This window comes from Trachurus japonicus, chromosome 20 (assembly GCF_045865225.1).
Source record: "Trachurus japonicus isolate A0001 chromosome 20, Traja_1.0".
Classification (NCBI taxonomy): Eukaryota; Metazoa; Chordata; class Actinopteri; order Carangiformes; family Carangidae; genus Trachurus; species Trachurus japonicus.
Window position 1 is genome coordinate 11,361,810 of NC_140926.1, and position 23,314 is coordinate 11,385,123.

At 40.6% G+C, this 23,314-nt stretch overlaps 5 protein-coding genes across 7 annotated transcripts in view; 1 reads left to right on the forward strand and 4 right to left on the reverse strand.

Moving 5' to 3' along the window:
- The window catches only part of cntnap2a (contactin associated protein 2a), a 316,348-nt gene extending 311,844 nt beyond the window's left edge, over positions 1–4,504 (forward strand). For both annotated transcript variants that reach the window (XM_085763401.1, XM_085763400.1), the window contains 2 exons: positions 1,733–1,804; positions 2,052–4,504. In XM_085763401.1, the coding sequence (XP_085619527.1) occupies positions 1,733–1,804; positions 2,052–2,251 (272 nt within the window). In that variant the 3' untranslated portion in view covers positions 2,252–4,504. The remainder of the gene's footprint in view (positions 1–1,732; positions 1,805–2,051) is intronic.
- A 1,633-nt stretch (positions 4,505–6,137) lies between these two features.
- LOC146966475 (lipocalin-like) lies at positions 6,138–7,306 on the reverse strand. The gene is made up of 5 exons (XM_085762608.1): positions 7,128–7,306; positions 6,762–6,901; positions 6,576–6,655; positions 6,380–6,493; positions 6,138–6,294 (listed from the first exon to the last, which is right to left on the reverse strand). Exons 1-5 carry the CDS (start codon positions 7,221–7,223, stop codon positions 6,176–6,178), a joined length of 549 nt encoding a protein of 182 aa, XP_085618734.1. The 5' UTR covers positions 7,224–7,306; the 3' UTR covers positions 6,138–6,175.
- Positions 7,307–8,542: 1,236 nt separating this feature from the next.
- On the reverse strand, positions 8,543–12,062 carry c8g (complement component 8, gamma polypeptide). The gene is made up of 7 exons (XM_085762606.1): positions 11,827–12,062; positions 10,752–10,897; positions 10,152–10,222; positions 9,964–10,071; positions 9,729–9,833; positions 9,452–9,487; positions 8,543–8,719 (listed from the first exon to the last, which is right to left on the reverse strand). The coding sequence occupies exons 1-7, from the start codon at positions 11,986–11,988 to the stop codon at positions 8,700–8,702; spliced, it is 648 nt and encodes a 215-aa protein (XP_085618732.1). The 5' UTR covers positions 11,989–12,062; the 3' UTR covers positions 8,543–8,699.
- A 469-nt stretch (positions 12,063–12,531) lies between these two features.
- Positions 12,532–14,810, reverse strand: msrb2 (methionine sulfoxide reductase B2). The gene is made up of 5 exons (XM_085762607.1): positions 14,564–14,810; positions 14,033–14,130; positions 13,548–13,624; positions 13,180–13,327; positions 12,532–13,016 (listed from the first exon to the last, which is right to left on the reverse strand). Exons 1-5 carry the CDS (start codon positions 14,676–14,678, stop codon positions 12,885–12,887), a joined length of 570 nt encoding a protein of 189 aa, XP_085618733.1. The 5' UTR covers positions 14,679–14,810; the 3' UTR covers positions 12,532–12,884.
- A 399-nt stretch (positions 14,811–15,209) lies between these two features.
- armc3 (armadillo repeat containing 3) lies at positions 15,210–23,298 on the reverse strand. 2 transcript variants are annotated; one of them, XM_085762604.1, is made up of 18 exons: positions 23,171–23,298; positions 22,860–22,916; positions 22,576–22,693; positions 22,060–22,185; positions 21,739–21,807; positions 21,396–21,571; positions 21,020–21,214; positions 20,217–20,400; positions 19,952–20,104; positions 19,758–19,866; positions 19,077–19,326; positions 18,837–18,973; positions 18,219–18,387; positions 17,924–18,018; positions 16,511–16,573; positions 16,158–16,325; positions 15,769–15,931; positions 15,210–15,548 (listed from the first exon to the last, which is right to left on the reverse strand). In XM_085762604.1, exons 2-18 carry the CDS (start codon positions 22,905–22,907, stop codon positions 15,342–15,344), a joined length of 2,430 nt encoding a protein of 809 aa, XP_085618730.1. In that variant the 5' UTR covers positions 22,908–22,916; positions 23,171–23,298; the 3' UTR covers positions 15,210–15,341. The 2 variants fall into 2 exon arrangements, with proteins under 2 accessions (XP_085618730.1, XP_085618731.1); XM_085762605.1 differs by having other exon boundaries at positions 22,860–22,927; positions 23,171–23,238.
- Positions 23,299–23,314: the final 16 nt, after the last annotated feature.

Below are 23,314 nucleotides of genomic sequence, written 5' to 3' on the forward strand. Positions count from 1 at the left end.
CAGTAGGTGAAATACTATTGGATAGACTGCATTGGATCAGCCTTTGCAGTACTTTGCATTTTAGTACTTGGTTGCAAATATTAGCATGCTATCAAACTAAAACAGTGGCCATGGTAAATTTTAGCGTACTAAATTTAACATTTAGCTAAGAGCCCAACTGTGCCTGAATACAGCTTCACCGCCTCATCCCACATATAGCTCTACATTAGAGTTATGATCTGTGCCTGAGGCAGAGCTTGGACGCATATTACTGAACGTAAAATATTTATTCATTCAGCTTTGAGCTGCTAACAAATAACTTCCTACTCTTACTGCACACACTTTTCATTTCTATCATGAGTCAGCTCACGTAGTACATAAATTATTTTACATATGTGCACACAACCAGCACTGTAATGGATCCCTTACACAGTTGTGCACCTGTATTTTTGATTCATGTATACACACACCTCGGTGCTCTTGCGTCTGATGTTACATTCCACAACAGTGTAGTTTTCCAGGGTGTCATTATTATGAATGCAGCCGTTTTCCTCGGGCTTAGTGCCAACTGTGCCTTTGGGAATGTTGAGCTCTGTGAGATCGATCCAGTCCATTGATCTGGACCCCAGGTCCAAACTCACAGTCAGCTCTCCACCGTCTTTCCACAAAAAAAGATCAATAATTATTCTGCTTTACTTTTTTCTATAGGTATCATCTATAATAATCCGCTGTCTGTCTCCACATCGATTTCCAGTTCCCATCCTCCTAGATTTCTGCATTTCCATTTTATGTTTGACTTTATTGGTCCTCCCCTCTCGTCTTTCTGCCCTTGTCTCTAAATGTTTCATATATGATCATATCCAAACACATCCAGGAAGCCTATACACAGACTGTAATGCGTCTGATTGTTCTTCTGCCTTTCTATTTTCACCGCCTCTTCCCTCCCATGCCGTCAGCAGCAGCTCATTTCAGTCTGTCTGAGTGTGTGCAGATTGTTTGTGTGCATTATATTTAGATTGTGTCTGTCACTCAATAGGAATAAGATAGAGATCTCAACAATATCATCTTTCTCCTTGTAGATTTTCTCTTTATCTTTCACCACCTCCTCCTCTCCTCTCAACTCCTCATCTCTTCTTCTCTTCACTCATTCATCAACCACTTGTGTCAATTCAGGGAAACTCAGGGCAATTAGATAATTGCTGCTGACAGAGAATTATACAGAGCTAAGGCAGAAGCAGCGGCTGCCATTAACCTCTTCACCTGTCATGGATCTTTAATGGTATACTTAAGACTTCACCTTACATTAAATAAACTGCTCTGTCATTCCCTTAAGATAGCACTCGTGTATATTTAGTTGACTGACTCATATGTGTTGGGGCCAGTATAGAAAAAAACAGGGTCTGTGTCTGTCCTCCTTCTGTAGATCACAGTGTGTTCTGCTCTCGTTTCAGTGTTGGGCAGTAAAACCATAGCATTATAATTCAGCACAAGTTTTGCATAAAATTATTCCTTGTGACTTTTTACTTTGAAAAACCACCGCAGGTTTTATTTTTAGGTCGGCACGAAACAGCATGGCATGCTGGTATTTTACTGACCTTGAAATGCATTTATCTGTGTCGTATGTTAATGTGTGCAAATTGTTCTGGTGGAACATCAGATAAGTTGAACTTTTCTTCAGCCTGTTTATGCTTTAATTACAAATCTATGGTTTGGTTTCACCTCCTTCCTCTCTTCCTCTCCCTTTTTTCTTCAGATGCCGAGTTCCCCTTTAATGAGGAGAGGGTGATTCCTGATGGAGTCAACCGGGACTCTGCCATCATCGGAGGTACACTATACTGTCACAGTGGTGATAGTAATCTTTAAATCCATCTACCTAACCTATATGTCAATCTATCTAAAACAGAAAAAAAAGAAAATCATAAATGTCTTATGTAATTGTAAAAAGCACATGGAAGCAATAGAGAAGTGCTATTATTTTCCTGACTGATTCATTACTGAATTTCAAGTATTTTTTTTCCCCTGAGCACAAAAACTGAAAAAAAATTTGCACTTGATGTCTTTCCCCTCTGCAGGAATCATTGCGGTGGTGATCTTCACCATACTATGTACTCTGGTGTTCCTGATCCGCTACATGTTCCGCCACAAAGGCACCTACCACACCAACGAGGCCAAGGGCAGCGGGGAGTCCGCCGCGGAATCGGCGGACACGGCCATCATTGGCACCGATAACCCAGAAACCATCGACGAATCAAAGAAGGAGTGGTTCATCTAACAGCCAATGACGGGACCTCGAGGGAGGAAGTGATTGGTCAGACTACCGGTTGCCACAGAAATGGAGGTTTAACTTAATGACTAATCACGGGAGAGATGGTGGAACCACCGCTCAACAGGACAATAATCTCCCAGGAAGTGGGAAAGACATGTACAAGAACCTTTTTGTTTGTTTGTTTGTTTTGTTTTTTTATATATCCAGAGTATTAGACAGAGGAGATGGACAGTTACTCAGCAGAGCACGGCTATAAGAGACTGTACATGTATATACTAACCGGCTTGTCCTTCTTTGTATCGTGCTTGGGAGTTTTTGGGAGTTCTTTGAATACTGTATATGACAAATAATTATACTTACTGGGTCGTGTGATAGCACAAATTTATTTACAGTCTCTGTTGCATTTTGATTTTATTTTTTAACAAAAATCTTATATCAAAAATGATCAAATCGACATGCCAAATCCCTTTTTTTATTTTTATCAGGCTATGGTTGCATCAGTCTGTCAACACTCATATCTGTCAGATGACATGCCACTAATAGTGTGGTACTATAGAGTTGAACATGGATGCCAAAAGTCCCTTTGTAAATACAATATTTTATGTTTTTTTTTTCTTTTTCTCAAAAGATTTATTTAGAGTCCAGTACAAAAGCACTAATGAGAAATTTCATATCTATATTACAATGATATCATAAGTCTGTCCATTATAAATGTGTGAAATATAGAGTTTTATGTTTAAATCTTATGACATTCGATTGTATGGGACATTCCTTTCTGAGGAAGGGCAGAGAGGGGTTTCTCAGAGCATGATGGGAAATCATGACACTCCACGGTTGGTTTAGCTCAGCATGGCAGCTTTCTTTTCATTTGGACTCGGTGAAACCGTGAGCCTTTACTCATTCAGACTTGAGAGGTCGGTTTGTTTCTTTGCCAAACACTTGAGTCTTACGTACGTCATTCACCAATCAACTCAGATATTTTGCATTAAACCTTTGACTTTGAGTTGAGGGGTTTCTCTGTATGTCTTTACATCTCAGACTGAGACAGTGCATGCATGCATCTGTGGGTTTATGTGTGTGAGTCAGATGAAGAGGATTTATTACACTGGACAAAATGACTGACAGGGAAGACAGATTGAACACCTTTCCTGACATCTTTGAGTTTTATTGATGCACAGAACACCATGCATTATGTGACTGAAGCAGCATTAGACAAAACAGATCATTGACAGCTACGATCTGGGACAAGGTTAATATGATAATTGGCTTTTTAGTCCATTGTGCCTTCAAGGTGTTGAGCCATTTCACCTTGCCCTGGACTACTTAACGCAGGCTGACTGCTGCTGCATGCGTTCTCCTGTAAGAGAGAGTTAAGGCTCTTTTATGTGTCCTCAAGTGAAAGCTTGATTTTGAAAAGAAAATGTTTGGGGCGAGAAAGTTCTTTAATCCCATTATTTCTTTTCCAGGCTGTGCAGAGAGTCCTGCAGCAGCTACAGAGATGTAAGAGGAGCAGCTGCACACCACACTACATATACAAGAGGCTTACACCGACCCTCTGTAACACACGTACACACACAAACATGCATGTTTCACACAGCATGAGTCAAGGTTGTTCAGAATGAGGAGGTTTCTGCTTTGTGGGCAACGACTTGAGCTTCACTCTAACAGTGCCACTGCTGTCCGATATGCATTCAGAAAAACTTTACATTATTACAAATGTACATGTAAATGGAAATGTACATTATATTTTCTAACCATGTTGTTTTCCTCAGTCACTTATGTTTACCTGTTTTCCTTACCATAGCATTTACAGTTACAATGGGTTACAGTTAAAACCAGCTGCCAACTTTGCTATTTCATTGTGAATTTGCTTTTTTTTTGTATGTCTGTGTGGTCAAACTGCTGCCATGGCTCCCTGTTACATGAATGATTTTGTCCGTTATCATTGTCGCCTCGTTGCTGAGCGTTAACTCTCACTCGCACTCAGAGACAGCTAGTCGACTCAGCCTGCCTTCTACTGCAGCCTCAAAGAAGACCCCCACCAACCATACATCAGTCCATGAAGGCAAATGAGTGGCCCTACTTTCCTTTTTTTTAAGGTAACTACATTACTCAGACTCTATATAAACATGCACAAATGCCCTTGATATGTGGTTCCAACATAACAACGATGATAACGGATTACTGGCTCCAGGATCATAACCCATATGTTTTGCTTTTCGGTTCTGTTGAGTTCAATAAATAGTGTTTGATCTTTAATTATCAGTCTTTTCCTATCTATGTATCTCTTTCATGTATTTGTCGGTACGCAGACATCTTCAGAGAGCACGTGGGAGATGATGTTCAAGGGGCATTTTGCAGCTTACACCATATAATCCTGATGATACGAAGGCTGTGACTGACTCATGACCTACAGCTGCTTGCCACTGCTCTCTAACTCTCCACTGACTTGCTCCAATTCACCCTAATTGGGTGAAAATGTCATGAAATCAAAAGATAATTAAGAATGTACAAAAGAGTGAATCGAACATGAATCCAGAGGATTAAAGAGGGAGGAGTAAGAACATGAAGGACACAAGTCTGAGGGGGTGAGTCACAACTACACAGATTCTCTAACTAGGTTACTTAGAAAGTAATGCAATGCCAGACCTTATTTAACACAGACTGCAAGACAAATTACTTTTTTTTTTTAAATCAAACTATTGATCGCTTACGGATATGTCATCGACAAAATTTTATCTATATATTTCTTTGTAGCTTTTTTTTTCATTTTTGTCTCACAATACAGTAGATGAACGTTTCAGTGTGAAGGTTTTTCAGAGACAGGTCATAGGCTGCCACCTTGTGGTCAGACCGTGCAGTTTCATTCAGAAGTAAAAGTAAAGGGCATCAATTTAACTCAGTGTTCATTGTTTTTGTTGGCATTGTCACAATATGTCAGTTCAACAATACTGTCAGTCGTCCAGCTGCTCATTGTGTGTTTGGCTCCCTCCCTGCTCTGCTGTCTTTAATTACCTGCACAGCAATATAAGGCGAATGTGTGAGCACTCAGCTCTGTTTTCTGACCTTTTTGCATCATTGTTGCAGTGTAATTATGCAAAACTGTTTTCTCATTTCCTCTGTAGAGCCAGACATTTTCATTATTTCTATTTATCACATCTGTTTCGGCAAAGGTTCATGATCTGATACTTCTTATGGAGCAGTTTAGTCACCTAAACCAGGGCTTGTGGTTTTGTATTAAACACTTTCTTTATCTGAATCGTATGTGTTTTGCAACCACATGTGCATTATTAGAACAAATCCTGACAAACATTACTTCTGTGACACAGGTTTATGTTGATCAGCCACTAGGGGGCAGTAGAAAGTATGTGAGCTGAATTACAAAACAGAAATCACTCAAACATCAAATATTGTCATTTATTGTCATTTTATTAGCTTTGAGTTGATTTCAACAACAAAAAAGATAAAAACACACCAAAACAAATCAACAGTGACAAAAGACACAAATGTATAAAAAAGTAAACTGGCATTTCACAATCATAAGGTGTTCCAGTCATGATCAGCACTTTATTGCTCCTTTCTGATGCCACAGTTAGTGCGTAAGCTGCAGACAGTGAGGTCTGAGTTAGGATCAGGGTTTGGTCTTTGGTACGCAGCAGGGACAGGACAGGAGTGAACAGCTGTGGTGTCACCGTCTCAGATGCAGCTTTGTAATACTGGAGATATCATAGTGAGCAGACTGGGGGGGGGGCTCTTGTAAGATGAAAGCCTGGGACTTGATAGAGAGCAAGTGGTGAAGGCAGGAAGAAGACTCAGGCCTCAGGACACTCACCTGAAACAGCACATGAACAGACAGTGAGGAAAAGTCTGAATCACTCTTTACAAGTGTGAATGGTAATAATGCATTACAAAAAAAGTGTAGATATTTTTCTATTTTACTGTCTTACCATTTTTGGGCAGCATGACGATGTTTTCAAGGAGGATGCCACTCCCCAGGGCAAACTGGGTGAACTTCTGCTGCAGGTTGGCACTGACGTCCTGAGTGCGGCCTGAGAACACAAGATCAGTTGCTTTAATCCTCAGCAAATCCTGAATTCAACACACACTGCTGAGCTGTGAGTGATTCAGACTTACTGTAGAGCTTATTGAGGACCTCAGACACTCCGTCCTTTGTCTTGATGGTGTAGACCAGAGCATAGTCATCATACAGGACGTCGACGATGCGCATGTCGTTGTCATTGTTCCAAACTGATGAAAGCAGAAACACACAGGTTAGGCTATCTTGTGTGTGGTTTGTGTTTGTGTTTGTGTTTGTGTGTACTCTACTCACTCTGGCTGCGGAAGGTGAAACGTCCAGGAGTGTCTGTTTTCTTCGCCAGGTGAGTCATTCTCCAGCAGGTCCCATCAGCACTATCAACAGAACAACAGGTTAGTTCATTTCTCTCTCTTTTCACCCCCAAAAGAAAAACAACATGTTGCTTTAATTTAAAAATCTGATCTCATATGAATCACTTACTTCAGGTTGGCGTAGTCCAGGTCCAGGTCTCCTCCAGCAGTTGGCACGACTACAGCAGTGCCCACCTTCATTTCTGTCTTGTGGTTCACAAACCACTGAGCGTTGGTGGCAAAGCCAACAATGTACCACTTGCCAGCCAGCTGGAGGAAAGACGAGGAGGGAAAGGAATAAATAAAGATCAATCAATCAGTATTGTGTTTGTCTGTCACATTACATGTTATGTAATAACCCACCACAGATCCTAAAAAGCCCTCCTTTGTGTTGTAGGCAACATTAATACAGTCATTTGGTACAAATCACAGACAATCCCTTTGGTTCTGCATTTGTTACAACCTCTTTCTCTCTCTCTCTTTCTCTCTCTCTTACCTTCTCCAGGTTGAAGTCTTTAACAGGCACGACGTCAGCGCAGGCAGCCAGGACACACATCAAGGTGGTCAGCATTCTCAGCAGTGAGTTCTTCATGGCTTCTCCTTTGAGCTCGTAGCTTCTCTGCTGGCAAGTGAGGCAAGTATCAGTGGGATGTAAAGTGATAGTGGCGGGTGGAGGCTCTTTATATCCTGTTCCCCTCTGTCCCTCACCTCCCCTCTCCTCCCATCTGTCTCCTCCTCCCTCCTTGGCTTTAGCATTACAAAAAAAAAAAGTGGCCTTCAACCACTGGCTTGCAAATTACCGCAGTTACACAACTGGCACGTGTGAATGGAAGAGGGGGGTGGTTGGGGGAGGGTGGAGTGGGGGGATTGGCTGCATAATAGGGTTCTTTTAACACCCCTTCTCCTCCTCCTCCTCCTCCCCCATCACAAATGCTTGGGCATGTCTGGACTATCAAAACAGCTATTTAGTAAGAGTGCAAATTTTTTTACCATATGGCAGATGAAAGCCTCCAAAAAAACACGCATGCAGCCAACAACAAGAGATCAGGTGCACTTTTGCTTCACTTTAGTGACAAAAAGCATCAAATCAAATGTGCGAGTCAATAAATTCCTCTTGGTCTACAATGTCAGCCCATATTCACTTGATATAATAAACCGGCCACTGTAAATATTTATTGCATTGCTAGCAGCTCGGAGCCAGTGATATTTAAGAAGCTCACAGTCACTGTTTCTCATAAAAAGCTCTGCCCGTGTTGCATAGAATGATTTAGTTGTTCTTGCAGCCGCTCGCTCAGATCACAGCCAGTTCATTTTCACTGGTAATAGCTTCATAAAACGTTTGAAACATGAAGCGCTGAGGCGAGATACTGTATGTTTCATTTGTTTTGCTCAGTTTTATAACAACTGAGTGAATTTGAGATTGATTGATTCCACATCCAGTGTTGCATAATCTGAGTTTTGTGGTAAATTATCATTTTGTGATACATACACATAGTGCTGATTACCTGTAAATTTCCACTTTACTTAAATATATTGATGGGTTTATCAATGCTGCCTTTGTTCGGAGGTGAGACAGGCAGTGCCTTGCAATCAGCTGGTTGTGTAACAAACACACACACACACACACACACACACACATACATAGTCACAAACACACAAAGAGGTGCTGGGTGGAGCAAGGGGCAGGAGTAAGAAGCACATTTGGTAACCTAGTTTTGTAACCAAACTCTCTCAACCCCTTTTGGGATCCACATCTGGGCTTCATTAGCTGCAGGCCAACCCCCTATCTGATCCCCACACACAACCCAGAGGCATGTGTATCACACACACACACATACTGTGAATGGTAAATTTCACAATAAAAAGATGGAGTGTGTTCAACATGATAATGATAACTCGTTTCATTGTGTATATTGTCCTCAGCTCTGTTGTATATTTATTTGTAACTCTTATAACTTCACATCTCTGCCTGCTGATATTCACATCATTGAAAGACAGTGCACACAGATGAACTGTAGGGGTGAGAACTGCTGAACGCTGGATCTGTCCTCTGCACACGCCCGGCTCCTCAACATGTGGGGACACAGTCTGAAAGAAAGACAAAGACTGACAGGTTTGATTGCATAGACGCTGTGCTGCTGTTTTCATCAGTCAGAGCCGGAGATTGGACAAAATGCTGCTGACAACGTTCAAAAAACTGATTGTTACACAAGCCGAGGCCAAACACATGCACAGCCTGCAGGAGCAAACGTGAACGTGTAGGGGAAGGTCAAAGCAGCAGGTCATTGGAGCTGCTCTCTCTCTCTCTGCATTCAGCCTTTCTTATTCAATCCCAGTGTTGTTATATAAATGCTGATCTGATCGCAAATTCACATCTGCACACCAACACAGTTTTCTCTTACACAATATAAATAAAGTATAAATGATTTATGTTATATAATACACTGTAGGTTAAAGCATTCTGAAAAAGGTTAAAGTGTCCACCACTAAAACCATTCAGCTTTTTGCAAACAACTTTTCCAGTCAAACACTGCGTGTGATCTCATGATATTTATGTAATGCAATTGAACAGAGCAAGAGAATACATGCTCCTTCACTTGGCCTGGAGCACACAGCAGAACTGCAGCTCCATAGCAGAGAGTTTCCACTGATCAGTTTACATTCAGATTGTAAACAAAACATTAAAACTACTTCAATGCTTTTCTGACATTTCTATTGTGATTATGTTTTTTCTTTCTTTCTAAACACAGTTCCTCCCCATACAGTACTTCAATGTTTTTCTTTCACATTGTATTAAAAATCACATTTACTGTAACTCACTAATGATGTGATCCTCATCCACATGACCACAGTGACCTAGATAGAACAAAAAGATTAGTTATTTAAAGAAATCCTTTACATTTGGGATTTTCTTTTGGGGGAAAAATGTGCTGTATCAGTGTTATTCAATATTTCCTGATCTTTTAAAATTATTTTTGAAAAGTAGCACAGCATATTCCCTTCAAAGATGGATGCTGTGTTTTGAAGCTTATTAGCCAAATATTGTTCCTTTGTCATTTTTTGTTGTGTTTTGTTTTGCAGGTGAACATTCACATACTGTATGTGGGGAAGGAGAAGAGGTATGCCAGTCCCAAACCCCGTTCTTCAGCGAGCTCCTCAAACTTGGTCAAGACTGGCTCTGACAGATTGTCTACAGACCTGCCTGCATTACAAAGCACAAGAATCAGAGGTATTGATATAACAAATGCTATTTTTAACACAGAGAAAACACAAACAACACCATCTGGCTTTATGAACTACGATACCCAACATGACGTGAGTGAGGGCCTCACCAAAGAGCTTCAGGGTTGTCTGGCCGAGCTTCTGATAAACCATGATTGCATATGAGTTATAGTCTGCATACACAATCGTAATGTCAGTGTCCAGGACTTGACGAACTCCTGTTGAAAACAACAACAACATGGTGAGACAGAGTGGACTGCTAACATTGTTAATAAAGCCATGAAATAGAAAGACTGACCTCTAAGTTTTAGACGGTCTGTAGTCTGGGTGAGATGATAGATCTCGTGTATCTCCCAACACTGGTCACTACTGAGAAGACAAAAGACAGGAAGAGACATTGTATGTGTGGCTCACAGTTTAGTATTATCTAGCAGGGTGAACTTCAGTAGGCTGTTATGTCCCTGGTTTCAGTCACTAACATCCTGTGTCTGTTTCAGGTATTTGATTGTGCAAAGTCTCTAGCTGCATGATAAAAAGAACAAAAAACAAAAAATAAAAATGTTCCCTTTGCTTTGGCCAAAAAGAGTTCGTAACTGGCACATCAAAACAGACTGCCCCACAAAAATATTTTTCCCATTTCATTTTTGGATTGCACTTCCAGTCCTTCTCTTTCTGCAAGAGCCAGGTCAAGCTGACCTGAGGGAAAGCTGACAGACTTAACTGTTCTGGGTCCTTCTTCCTGTTTTTGGTTACACAAATAAAATCAAGCACATGTTTGAGAAAGAAGTCAGTGAGAATTAGTGACAAGCAGAGAGACATGTGGCCTATTTGCTCCCTCTGCTGGCACATTGAGGTACTGAAAACTCACCGCATGCACAGCATGTGCCTTGGGACTTACTGTCGTGTTTTGGTGGTGATAAACAGGACTGGTTCAGCAGCGTTGGGTCGTGTGATGTTCAAGGTTGTAGGTTGTGTGTTACTTCCTTGATTTATCAGGTACTTGCATTTGGAGGCAGTGTTCAGCAGGTACCATATTCCTGTCATCTAATACATGGATAGAGAAAGACACAGGTGTTCTCATTTCGCTTAAGCCTTGGGCATAGAATTTGCAAACAGAGAGTAACCTACCTGTGCCCCTCTCCCATTAAAGCATATGTTTTATTTTGAGATGTTTTGACCTTATTGTTTCTGATCCACCCTACATTAGCAGGATTTCACCAGGACCCCCTAACCCTATGTTTAAATGTCTTGTTCTTGCTCAATTTCCATTGCCCTGAAAATCCCCCTTTTATTGCCTAAAACACATACTGATACAATTACACCAGCATGTCCAGTCCACTTTGCCAGCCCCAGCACTAATCCATGACCAAACTGATTCATGTGTTTATATGTTTGATTCTGTGGGAAAATATGTTAATTTACCAAAACATTTCTCTTTTTAACCTGGGGACATGGACTGTGTCTTTTTACTTTTAATAACCTGTTAACTGAAGACAAAAACCTGCTGAATCAGCCGTTGTATGGAAGGTGGCAAATATTGTTGTTGTTTCATTAAGTTTGTTTGCCTCATGTTCCAATCTCAATATTCAGTTGTGCCATTATTGTACAAACAAGTGAGAAACCAAATCAAACTGTCAGTGTGCAAAGGTCAGGTAACAGCGCAGTGACCTCTTCACTGTGATGCTCTCAGGCTGCAGCTGCAATCCACTGCCTGGAAGCAGCCCTCCCCTCCCCTCCCCTAATTAACCCAACAACTCAAGACCTTTTCTCTTTCTACTGCAGCTGCTGTAAATCATTTTTCCAGCCTTGTTACAGTTAATTTTGAATAGGGGTTTAAATGTGTTATCTTCCTATCAAACACAGCCTAAGAAATGTGTAAATAATAATACAAACAGCACTTAACACACAGACATGGAAAAAAAACATGGAATACTACATAGTCAAACACACATACTCCCCCATCCTTTTCTTACCCGTTGTAAGTCTACGTCCAGTCCTGGTGTGGTCGTAGTTGTAGGCTTGGCTGTTGGCACTACAGGTCTTTTTATTCTCGGTCGACTCCTAGCCCCCTTTACAGTCTCAAACACACACATCAGCACCATCACTGTCAACATGCAGCGCCAAATGCCAGCCATCCTTGCTCTAATGACACCACACACACAAGAGTAAGACTTCTGTGGTGGCTTCTGTTTTTCAGCAGAAATGCATTAACAGGCAGAAATCAAGGGACTCACAATGTGAACCACAGGATGGGCTGTGATGTTAAATATTAACTTGGTTTCCGGGCAGAGATTAGGTCATACTGCAGTGTTGCAGTGTGGGCATCTGAACTACAGAGGGCAGCGTTCAATTCTCACTTTGTACTGACTTGTAATTCAGAACAATGCAGAGCAATAAAACAAAACCACAGATTCTGAGAATAAAGAAAATGTGTATTTATTGACAAATTGACGGTCAATTCTGTTCAATTATTTACACAGACCATTTTGATTTGTTCGTGTGGCATCAGACTGAGACGTGGTTTTACCAAGGGTCAGTGTATTCAGATATGAAGACATTAAAAACAATTAATTCTGGGGTTTTAAGCAAGTCCCACACTAGTGTTTCAAGTGGCTGTTTCAAAGATCATTCAGTCAACAAAAATGTCTTCTCAATAAAATCTCAAAACAATATATAAAAAAAAGGTGATACAATGATTAGGGTATGACTTTGGGGTAGGGTAGGTTTTTAATTAGGTATCAAGGTAAAACTGTGTTTGAATCATGTAATACATTAAATGAGCAGCAGGTTTGTTTTCTTCCCTTCAGTGTGTTTAACCAAAGAACAAAAGTTTTTTTTTTTTCAGTTTAATAAACTCCAGGAAGTTCATTTACTCCCAAATTCAAACATTAAAGCACTCTCATCTCCAGACCTATATTTGTTAAAACCATGGAATGAATAGGCTGACTCTTAACCTTCATTTTTCCTCCTTAATGATTCAACCTACAGGGAACTGTGTTTGCAGTGGTTTAGGGCAAGTTCATATGGTTCATCATTTTTCCTCAGGCTCCTCAGGTTTGTTGTCTCCTCTGGGTTTAAAGGTGAGGGCCAGACTGTTGATGCAGAAGCGCTGACCTGTCGGGTCTGGTCCATCATCAAACACATGTCCCAGATGGGAATCACACTGCAAAACACACACACAGAAGTTATAAACCAACCAAAAAATGCACCAAACAATGTATCTTAAGATGATTCTGAATGAAATTAATGAAAAATATGAATGGGATGCACTACTCTGAGAGTAAGAAAAACTGAACTCTGGCTTCATAGCTCAGGACACAACTCACATTTTTACAAAGGACCTCTGTCCCAGCACTACCCAGGCTGTTGTCAGGGCGACGAATGATGGAGGCGTGACTTTCATCCCGCTCCCATGTCCCATGAGCCTCTTTGAATGCCGGCCAGCCTGTCCCCGAGTCATACTTAGCCTCTGAGCTGTCAACACGGGAAGAAACATTTTCTCAATGAGCATTTATTAACATCTAAAAAGTGGATGGAGCAAGTCTCCATTAAACACTGTGGCAGAAATGGCATTATATTCTGTAGCAGGTTGTAATTTGACTTTTTAAACAAATATTCCCATTTACAAAGGAATGAAATATAGAAATAAGTATATGAAATGTCTTGTTTGATGCTTCTGAGCTCAATCTGTTACCTGAAGAGTGGAGCTTCACAGCAGACACAGTGGTACATCCCCACTTCGTAATGGTTGAGGTAGAGCCCACTAAAAGGCTGAGGCAGAGGAGTCATGATATTAGTATTGTGTTCTTCAGATCATAGTCATAAATATATATTTATACATATACAATACATATTTGTCCTTTTTTTTCTCTTCTCATTATTGCGTGTTTACATGTATGTAGAATCACTTTGTGCATTTAGCGGCTTTTGAGTTCACAATGTAGGCTACTAAAGTCTTGCAGCTGGGCTGGTTAAATCTGTCTCAGGTCAACAAAACAGTGATGATCAAAGTCCACCCTGAGCTGTGCTGGTGTTTATGAGCCATGTGTGTCAGTCTGGTAGAGTGAGATAATGCTGGGTTGACAAAAAATCCCTGTGCTGATGTGCATGATTGCAATTGCATGTATTTATCCAGAAAACAGTGTTGTATGATTTCCTAAGTTCACATGAGAAACTTACCTCCTCTGTCCCTTTCTCTCTAGTGACTACATACTGTTCTGGTGTGAGTTTCTTTTGCCAGTCTGTGGTCTTGTCATATCTGGTGAGAGACTGCAGGCCTGGAGAGAGCACAGGTTACACAGAAGGGGGTCACGTAATGTCTGGCAACATGTGCATCTAATAATATAATATAATAAAATCACAGGTTTTTGTGCATACATTATATCAAAACATACAAAAATTATTTTTCATAACCTTGACTTCTAAAGTAAATATAGCATTCCTCATTAAGTTGAGGGAGAAAAAGACGTCATGGTGAACAACAACCGCCCTTGCACAAACAACAACCTGTTGTCTCTGTGTTATTACCGGCACATAAATTGCTTTAGTGGCAGATTTCTAACTCTGAAATGTCCCAATATAATCAAACATCCACGAGAGACGTAGCCTAGGCTACAGCACGAGGCACCTGCAGGGATCAACATCTGAAAGTTTGGATCAAAAAAAAAAAAAAAAAGTTCCAAATAAGGAAAGCAAACGCGCCCCCAGTACCTTGAGATGTGCAAACAGGACGGATAAATACCGGGATCCTCCTCGGTGACACCACGGATCTGGCTGTTACATGTTTAGAGACGGCAACGAAGAGACGAGCGGCGAATCGGGACATGTTTGCTGTGTCAGTGTCTGGTCTGTGTGATGGACTCGGTGTGGTCTCAGTCTAGAGAAGGGCTCACTGAAGACAAGTGCACTCGCTGCGTCTGAGCGAGTTCCCGCCGGTCCGCCCTCGGCTGATCCAGGCAGTTAGCTGGGTGACCCGGTCAAAAATCACACTGGAGCTAAATAGGTCAGAGTCGATTGTGGTTGTAGGCTTTTTATTGCAGTGAACAAAGTGTAAGGTGTGTGTCGAATTAGGGCAACCAGGATGTTGGTAAATATGAGGAGAGCTCTACCAGAAAGAAAAAGAAAAAACTCGGGCAAATACAAGATGATCTTTTTTTATTACTATTTGATGCTGTATGACATTAACATGTAATATATATCCTGCTAACTAAATGATCTTAGAACTGACTTATCCAAGAATAGACTTTGTGAACTCAGTTGAGGCTGCAACAATAGGTAGAGACCACCAGCTGATCAACTCTACCTTGCTTTAGTTTGACTCTATTGAGCCATTTTTTGACCTGTAGCCTAGTTACAACACTGAGGATCATCAGTGGAAAAAACCAAGAGTGTGTTTTTAGAGAAGCCACATTGTCACAGCATTTTTGTTTATGGCTTGTGCATGCACCAAAATAATCAACTGATTTAAATAACAGTTTGGTTTAAAGGTCTAGATAGTCTGATACTGTGCAGCAGCAGGGTTATTAATTGGCAGTAGACTTCCAGGCTGGTGCATAAGGTCTACTATGAAGTGGCTGGGCTGTGAGCAGCGCCCACTGCTGGTAGGACTTTTACTGAAGACGAGTACCTCATTCCAAGCCCGATCGTACTCGCCCCTGACAAGTGTGCTGCTCACTCCAATGCTATCAGCCAGGCACTGAAAAATGAAAGAGAGGAGATTGTTGGGGTATGGTCATCTAGAGACAAGAGAAAAACTGAGAAGGAAAACAGAGCAGGGGAAGTAATGTGCGATGTGGATGATAGGGAACATTTTAAGTTTAAAAGATTTCAAAGACGTAATGACACAAGGCAGGATGTACAAAATTCAAGTGTGAGGAAGTTCTGATTATGCTGTATGGCAGGTAGGTCAGTGTTACCTTGAAAAGAAGTGCCCTGTGGCAGTAGATTCCCTTGCGGATCAAACCAATGGGAAGCAAATTGGATTGAAGCTGGAACTTGAGCTCGCTGAGGTGCAGCACCCATGAGAATTCGTGCAACTTCTCCATCTCCACTGCTCCGCCCATGGCCTCACTCACCAGCCTGACAGCGAAAATCCATGCGAGCAGAACCAGTTACGATGCAGAAAGCCTCAACATTTATGAAGTGTTTGTTTTGTATCCTGAGATCTCACAGTGTATTGTGTCAGATTCTTGAGATTTAATAACGACTGTATTTAACAGTGGCTATTTAATATGTAAATTTGTTTTTTCTATTCACAGTTACATCTCTGCACTTTGGTTATATCCTGCCTGCATGAATCCATCACCTGGCCAAGGCTGCATACTGCTCTCGTTCATCATTAATTTTCAGGATGGATTTTTTGGCTTCTTTAACCAGAAACTGCAGCGCTGCATCCTCCATCATCCTCCATGGTTGACTTGTAGAAGACTCAGGCTGGTTCTCATCTTTCTGTTTGTCACCATCTTTCTTCTTCCTGTAGAGTGAGAGACAGTACATTCAGTCAGTTTTCTCTGTATAACATTTTTTTTTTTTTGTCATTATACGTACTAAGTTTTGTGTAGTTTTTATGCACATTTACATGTTTTATATACTTTGTTTTCTCATATATATCTGAATAGCTTTAATAGTATAATATTCATCTCAGAAAATTGGTCTTACTTGCTGCCCGTTTCTGGTTCCAGTGGGTTGCTCTGCCTGTCATCTGGTATATCTTCTGTCTCTCTGCCACAGGACAAGAAAAATATTTATATACTTGAACTGAATGTTATTGGATTTGGTTCTCTTAAATTCAAAAAGAAGGCAAGTTCTGAGCAACTTAAACACACAATGGTTCAATATTAGTATTACATGGTCTCCTAACTGATCACAGCAAAGTCCAGTTTGTACTGATACTGTATTTTCTTGAGACAAGAGTGTGTGTTTGAGTGTATTGTTAACAGCTGTATGCTAACACAAGCATTTCTTCAATTTGATGATATATCCAAACTCAGTATTCAGCTCATACTTGACATTAAAATTAATTAATAATAGGATTTCAAGTTGCTTTTTAAATATGATGATGAAACTGCAAAACTTCTGGACCTGGCTCATCGTATCTTACCAGTCTACCACATTCTTAGGTCTTTGACTTGCCCTGCAGACAATTGGGAGCAAAAGCTAAGAGACATGACACTTACTCAGGAGATAAAAGAGGATAACTAGAATTATTAAATGAATTCTAGTGTGAGCAATTTTGCTTTGAGAAACTGAACTTATCTTGTTCTAAGCCCAGTGATGAGCCCATGGGTAGATTACATAACACCCTGCTTAAGAATGCCTGACATGTTGCATGTGTATGCTTGATGAAGCGGGGGCATGGTGGAAATGAGGTGGATCTGAGGTGCCGTAAGGGGGCACTCCTTTCTTTGGCAGTGTTAATTCATCAAAATGCTGAAAGTGTTACCGTATGCGTGCATGCAGTCTTTAACATATGGAGTTGTAGAAGTTTTTTGTGTGTGTGTGTGTGTGTTTTTCAGTCCACATGGATGGCATTACGTAAGCATCTTGAGTTGCATCTTCATGGGCGTGCATGTGCACGCATGTGTACTTGTGTACATTTGTGGTTGTGTGTGTGTGTACGTTAAGAAGTCCATTAATCTAAATACAAAGGCTCTTTGATTCTGCATGTGTTGCCATCTTTTAAAAACATTGGATCATTTACCCTGTGAGGCCACACTTAATGGGATACAATGAGGGCAACAGGGGAGAGGGAGAAAAAGGAGAGAGAGAGAAAGGAAGAATAAGTGAAGCATTGGATTGGAGCAGACAAGGGGAGGGTGATCCACAGCCACTATAAATTGAATAACAAACTACATTGTAGGGCTGGTAGTGTAGAAACGTAATGGTGCACTTCTATTTGTGCCGGCTCTGGTTAATGTCCCACTTAATTTAATTTAAGGTGTTGACATACTATAAACTGTAATAATAGCCTTACTTAAAACAGCTTACTGAAATTTAAAATCAAGTGGAGTGTTATGTATGTAATTTAAGGACAATATTTTCAATCAGTGTGTTGCGATATTGGACTCGTACTCTGCCGTTGTGTTGACAAAAATGATGGGTCGGTGCTTGTTGACTGGCTGCATAGACAGTTCCTCTAGAGTCAGAACCCTCTGACCAGCAGGAACCTTAAAGGGAGAGAGAAAAAATGTTATAATGTGAACTAGTGAGCCTTATAGACTTACTATCAAAATACTTGAATTTCATCTGTTCTTTTTATAGGGCGAGCAGAGTTGTAACTCCAGTAGCGGTTGTAATTCCTGTTCATTCATCTTTAACCACATTCTTTGAATTGATTTCTGTAGCACATAAATTATAGTACACAAACCTTCCCGGCATCGTAGAAGCCATTACTAATGATGTCAGTGGAAGCCAGTTGACCTGTCAGGCTGTATTTCACAGGCAAGTTGTGGTTGAGCAGGCTGATCATGGCCATCTTGCTGAAACTGCTCCTACGATTCACTGACTGGTTGATTTCCTGGAGTATTTCAAGGGCCCTGAGAAACACACAAACACAAAAAGCACACACAGATATTTATAATTTTATAATTTATAATACATATAAAATGTATATATATAAGCACACAAAAACAAATCAACAAAATGACCCATACCACAAACCCACACATAATGCTGTCCTATACTGCCATCTGCTGACTACTTAAGAGACCACTCCAACACTACACTACTACTGTGTTTTTTCATTGCTGAATTGTAGTCAAAGATCAGTAGGTTGGATCAGAAACATTAGGTTCTGGAAGTGCAACAAGTATGACATAAGAAATGTTCTTTCAAATACTGTAGTATGATTGAAAGCAGGGACTTCAGCACCCAAGCTCAAGTAAAAGTTTGACCGAACATTTCTACTTATATTGGAGTAATATTTGACCAGAATACTAGAAAATTGTCTCTGATTGAACTGGACAGTGGACTTCCAGTGTCTTACCCAAGTTTACACATCTCCATAGTGGTGGGCACATCACTGGCACAGACAGTAATGGCCAAGCATGCAGTGTCCAATACATCCTTGTGATAGGATTGCAGCAAATTGACCAATGGGTGAAAGCCTCCAGCACTCTGAAGCTATGGGGAACACAGGGTGAAATATGTTACGTTAGTTATAATGAACATTTGCTTGATTTATACATGTTTTGTTTTGGATTAAGAGTAAAAAAAATGCACCAACCTCTGCCCTTGCCTCTGTGTCACAAGCCAGCACTGCCAAACACTGTGTGGTGTGGACTAAGAGCTTTGTATCTGTGGACTTCAAGGGCTCCACCAGAGCTTGCATGGCTCCATGTGACAAGATGCTGCAGCGGATATCTTCCTGTCCTGCCATGTTGCCAAGTGCGGCAGCAGCACTGGCTACCGTCCTGGAACAGCTTCCACAGAGCTGCTGGACAAGCATCTCATGGCCTCCTGCCTCATACACTGCACTGGAAGACACCGTAGAGACAGTAATATTGAATTATTTTGTCATATTTAGTGCAGTTATGATTTGTTTAGAGAATAAAAATGTGGAAGAGAGAAGGGGAGATCAGAGAGGTAAAGAGATAGTCTGTGAAAGAGAACAATGAGGAGACAAAGCATAAAATCATCTGTGAAATAGTGTAGAGGAGGGCACAGCGCTCAACTTCAAAGTGTTACTTCCTTCAAAGCCTCAGTTTTAGAGATTACAAATTTGGAAACAAGCTGCAATGTTAATATTTTATAGAATGCATCCTCTGAAGCACTGCAGATTTTACGATTGTTTCTGTTTAACTTCTTGTAGCGATGACATTAACATTATCTAATTGGACAAAAAACACCAGTTTAATTCCAAGATAGTGGTGAATACATAAATACACTCAACTCCTCTGTCACTCACAATGCATTGAGGTGGTTGGTATGTGTGAGGTTAGATAGAGCCTGGGTTGCTGCCTCTCTCAGCTGCACACTCTCACTGCTCAGCCCCTGTACCACTGCAGGGATACCACCTGAAACACACAGAAATCCAATGCATTCACACTTCACTATAGTCGGTGTGTTGTTGATATGGTGTTTACATAAATGTCTATGTACCCAGCTCTCTGAGGCGTTCTTTACTGGCCAGGTGGAAACTCATCGAAGCCACAGCTTGGCAGGTAGATGTTTTCACACGAGCGTCTGCCACAGACAGAAGCTCCACCAGAACCTTCTCCACATCAAGCTCATGGAGCAGTTTGCGATTTTCAGCTAAACGTACACATATGTCAACAAAGTAAATGTATAAAAAAATGTATGCATTTCAAACATATTGTTAAAGGGATAAAAGACATTTATCATCTCTTGTCTCACTCTAACTTACAGCTCTGAGCAACCCTGGTGATACATTTCATAGCACTGGACTGGATCTCAGGTATGCTGGGGGTGACTAAAAAATCCATCAGCCTTGTCAGTCGTCCATCCTTATGGATCAGCTGTAGACTCTCACTGTCACTCAAACAGTTGGACAATACATGCAAGGCCTTAGCATGAAGGTCGCTGCACTCCTGTAAGTTTTAAAGAATATAGAGACAGAAAAAGTTCTGTTGAGATCAAATGCTAATTTAAAGGGAACTATTTTCAGCTCACTATGCAAACATGAAATGCATACATAAGCAAGACTAGGCAAAACTGTTTTTTTTACACCAAGCCACAATATTACAACAGATGATTGGTTTAAATGTTGTGGTTGATCAGTGTAGTTCCTCTGTAATGTGATTTATAACAGTCATTTCAGTTATTTTCCACTGCTTCATGACTAGGTAAAGAAAATCAGTTCTGTCACAATATTAAAACCATTGAAATGAATTCAAACAGAAATAGAGAAGCATAAGGTGACAACTTGTCAGCCACCCATCATTGCAGAAAAACAAAACAAAAATGCAGAAGAGAAACCAAAGGCATAGAACAGCTGTGTTTAATTTAGATTTGAAAGTGACTTTAGCTGATGTTGAGGTCATCAGAAAGTTGATTTCATTTGTGTGCAGCATTGTAGTTAAAACTGTAACTTTTTTGGCAGCTATTGTGAGTGATTAGACCACACATTGTTCTTGTTCATACTAAGGGGGCAGGATAAAGACATACACATTCCTGCAAAAGCATGTTCTCTCTAACTCGCACACCTACCGTGTTATTAAGGATATCCATAAGCTTCTCAAATCCCTGATCCTCCCTGAAGGTGTTGCATGTGTCTTTATCTGTGGTAACATCCTGCAGTGTATCTAAAGCCAAATGCTGAATGACAGGGAAGTCTGATTTCAACAGTTCCAGAAGTGGAGGGATCACGCCCAACTTATGAACTGCCAGGCGACATCGGTAGTCCTTCACACCCAGTGCAACAGGGAATACAAGATCATGATGAGAATTTTGGAACAATTTGAAGATCTAAAAATCCATGACACATTAGTATTTTGTGGTACTAATTTCTTCTTGTATGAAATGAAAAGCCCTAAAATCATATTGACCTTGTAACCTTCATAAAGACTGATGATTTTGAGTTAACCTGAATTAGGTTGAAGATGATCTCTAGGGAGTTCTTCTGAACATCTGGGTCTGGACTGGATAGAAGCTGAATTAGAGGTGGCAAGCCCTTGTTGTCAAAGATCTGGACCTTACAAACATAATCCTGTGACAGAGGGACCAGGCACAGTGTAGCAAACTCATGGACAACTGTATCATCTTGAATGGAGGAGAAAATATGAGAAACATAAAGGGTTAAAAACAGAGAAATATAAATGCAGAAGTAGGCAATGATTGTTTGTAACATATCTTTCAAGTGTGCCTTGTTACTATTTAATAAATCTATACTTTATAGTCTATTCACCTCAGAATCAAAAATGACTGACCTTCGTGTGACAGTTTGTCTAAAATCAAAGGAATGACATTCATTTTTTTCAGAGCTTTCTTCACTGCACCTTTCAATGACAACGAGAGACAAAGTTAACCATTTAGTTACTCAGTGAGTCAACCAGTCCAGTCAGCCAGTTTCATAAGTCAACAAAGCTATCAAAACTGAAGCCATGCAGTCAATAAATCATTCAGCTGAGTCAATTGACTATCAGGAAATCCTCATTTCGCTTAGCCACTAGTTACATAAGTTGCATTTTAAACCATCAAATCCCTTAAGGGGGCAAGTTTTCATTGATAATATGTGCTGTCTGACACACCATTGATGGCCATGACGCCCAGGGCCACGGTGGCTATGCGTCTGATCAGCTTGTTGTTGTGAGTGATGAGCTGGCACAGAGGCTGCAATGCCCCAAGTTCCAGCAAAGAAACCTTGTTCTCATCTCCTAGCAACAGGGGGAGACAGTGAACAGAAAACTTCAATTTGAGTGTCTGCATGGATTTATTAATAGCAATGATGTGAGTTAGCTTTTAAGAAGAAGCAGAAGTGGGTCTTAAGGTGAATAGGAAAATATTCAAAATATTAATATTTATCATTAAAAGAGGTCTTATTAGACATAATATAATTATTTTTTAAATACAGCAGCTTTTGACATATATTAGTATTAATATTTTTCTGGGGGTAGAATTAAAAACATAGCAGAGGATGGGATCAGATAAGTGGTAAGCCACAATTACAATTTGTGCTTTTCAGCAGTAGAATGATTGTAAATAAAACATCTAGTATGTGTGAGTGTGTACTGTAAGGGCTAGCAATGAGGACCTGCTAACTGTACCTTTCTCTGCAAATATGTGAATTGCTTCACAGGCTTTCAGCAGGATGTCCTCCTCTGGTGAACTCAGCAGCAGGACTACTGTTGCTGGAGTTTTGCCCTCAAAAGGCAGTGCTTCAAACTGAAATGAGAGAGAGATGTAAATGCTTTAGAGGCTTTTCCCTGAGATGCACGGTACATACTTTCAAGGTGTGCGTCTGTTTTATTGGACATAATATTGTGTATCTGTAAGCAACACGTTAGCTGGGCTTTAAAGAGCATAGGCTTTCATCACATTAATGTCTCACCGTTTCCTTGCATGGAGTTTCGCTCTCTTTCTTCACTTTCTTGCTCATTGTGTGGTCCTAGAGAGAGAGAGACTGAATTTATAACTTACTGTGCCTAGTGTTTTATGATTGCAACAAATTGGTAACTACAGTATGAATGCAGTCACGACCTGTATTAGCAACTTCAACAACAAAGCTAACCACAGGGCTGTAGCATGCTGCTGCTCAGCTTGGTTTGGCTATAGCAACAGTGTTCACAAATGACGCTAACAAAACAAACAGACAAACAGGCGTTGTAGTTCAATATCTCAAACTCAGTCATTACAACTTACCTCAAGTTTCGACACTACGAAACAGTCATAATATTCATTAGTGCCAGCCGACCGAGGGAACCACAATGTTAAGTTTAGTGTTTTGGAAACGGAAGGTGAGCCTGCGTTGCTAGGTAACGGCTGCCACGTTGGGCACGTTGAATT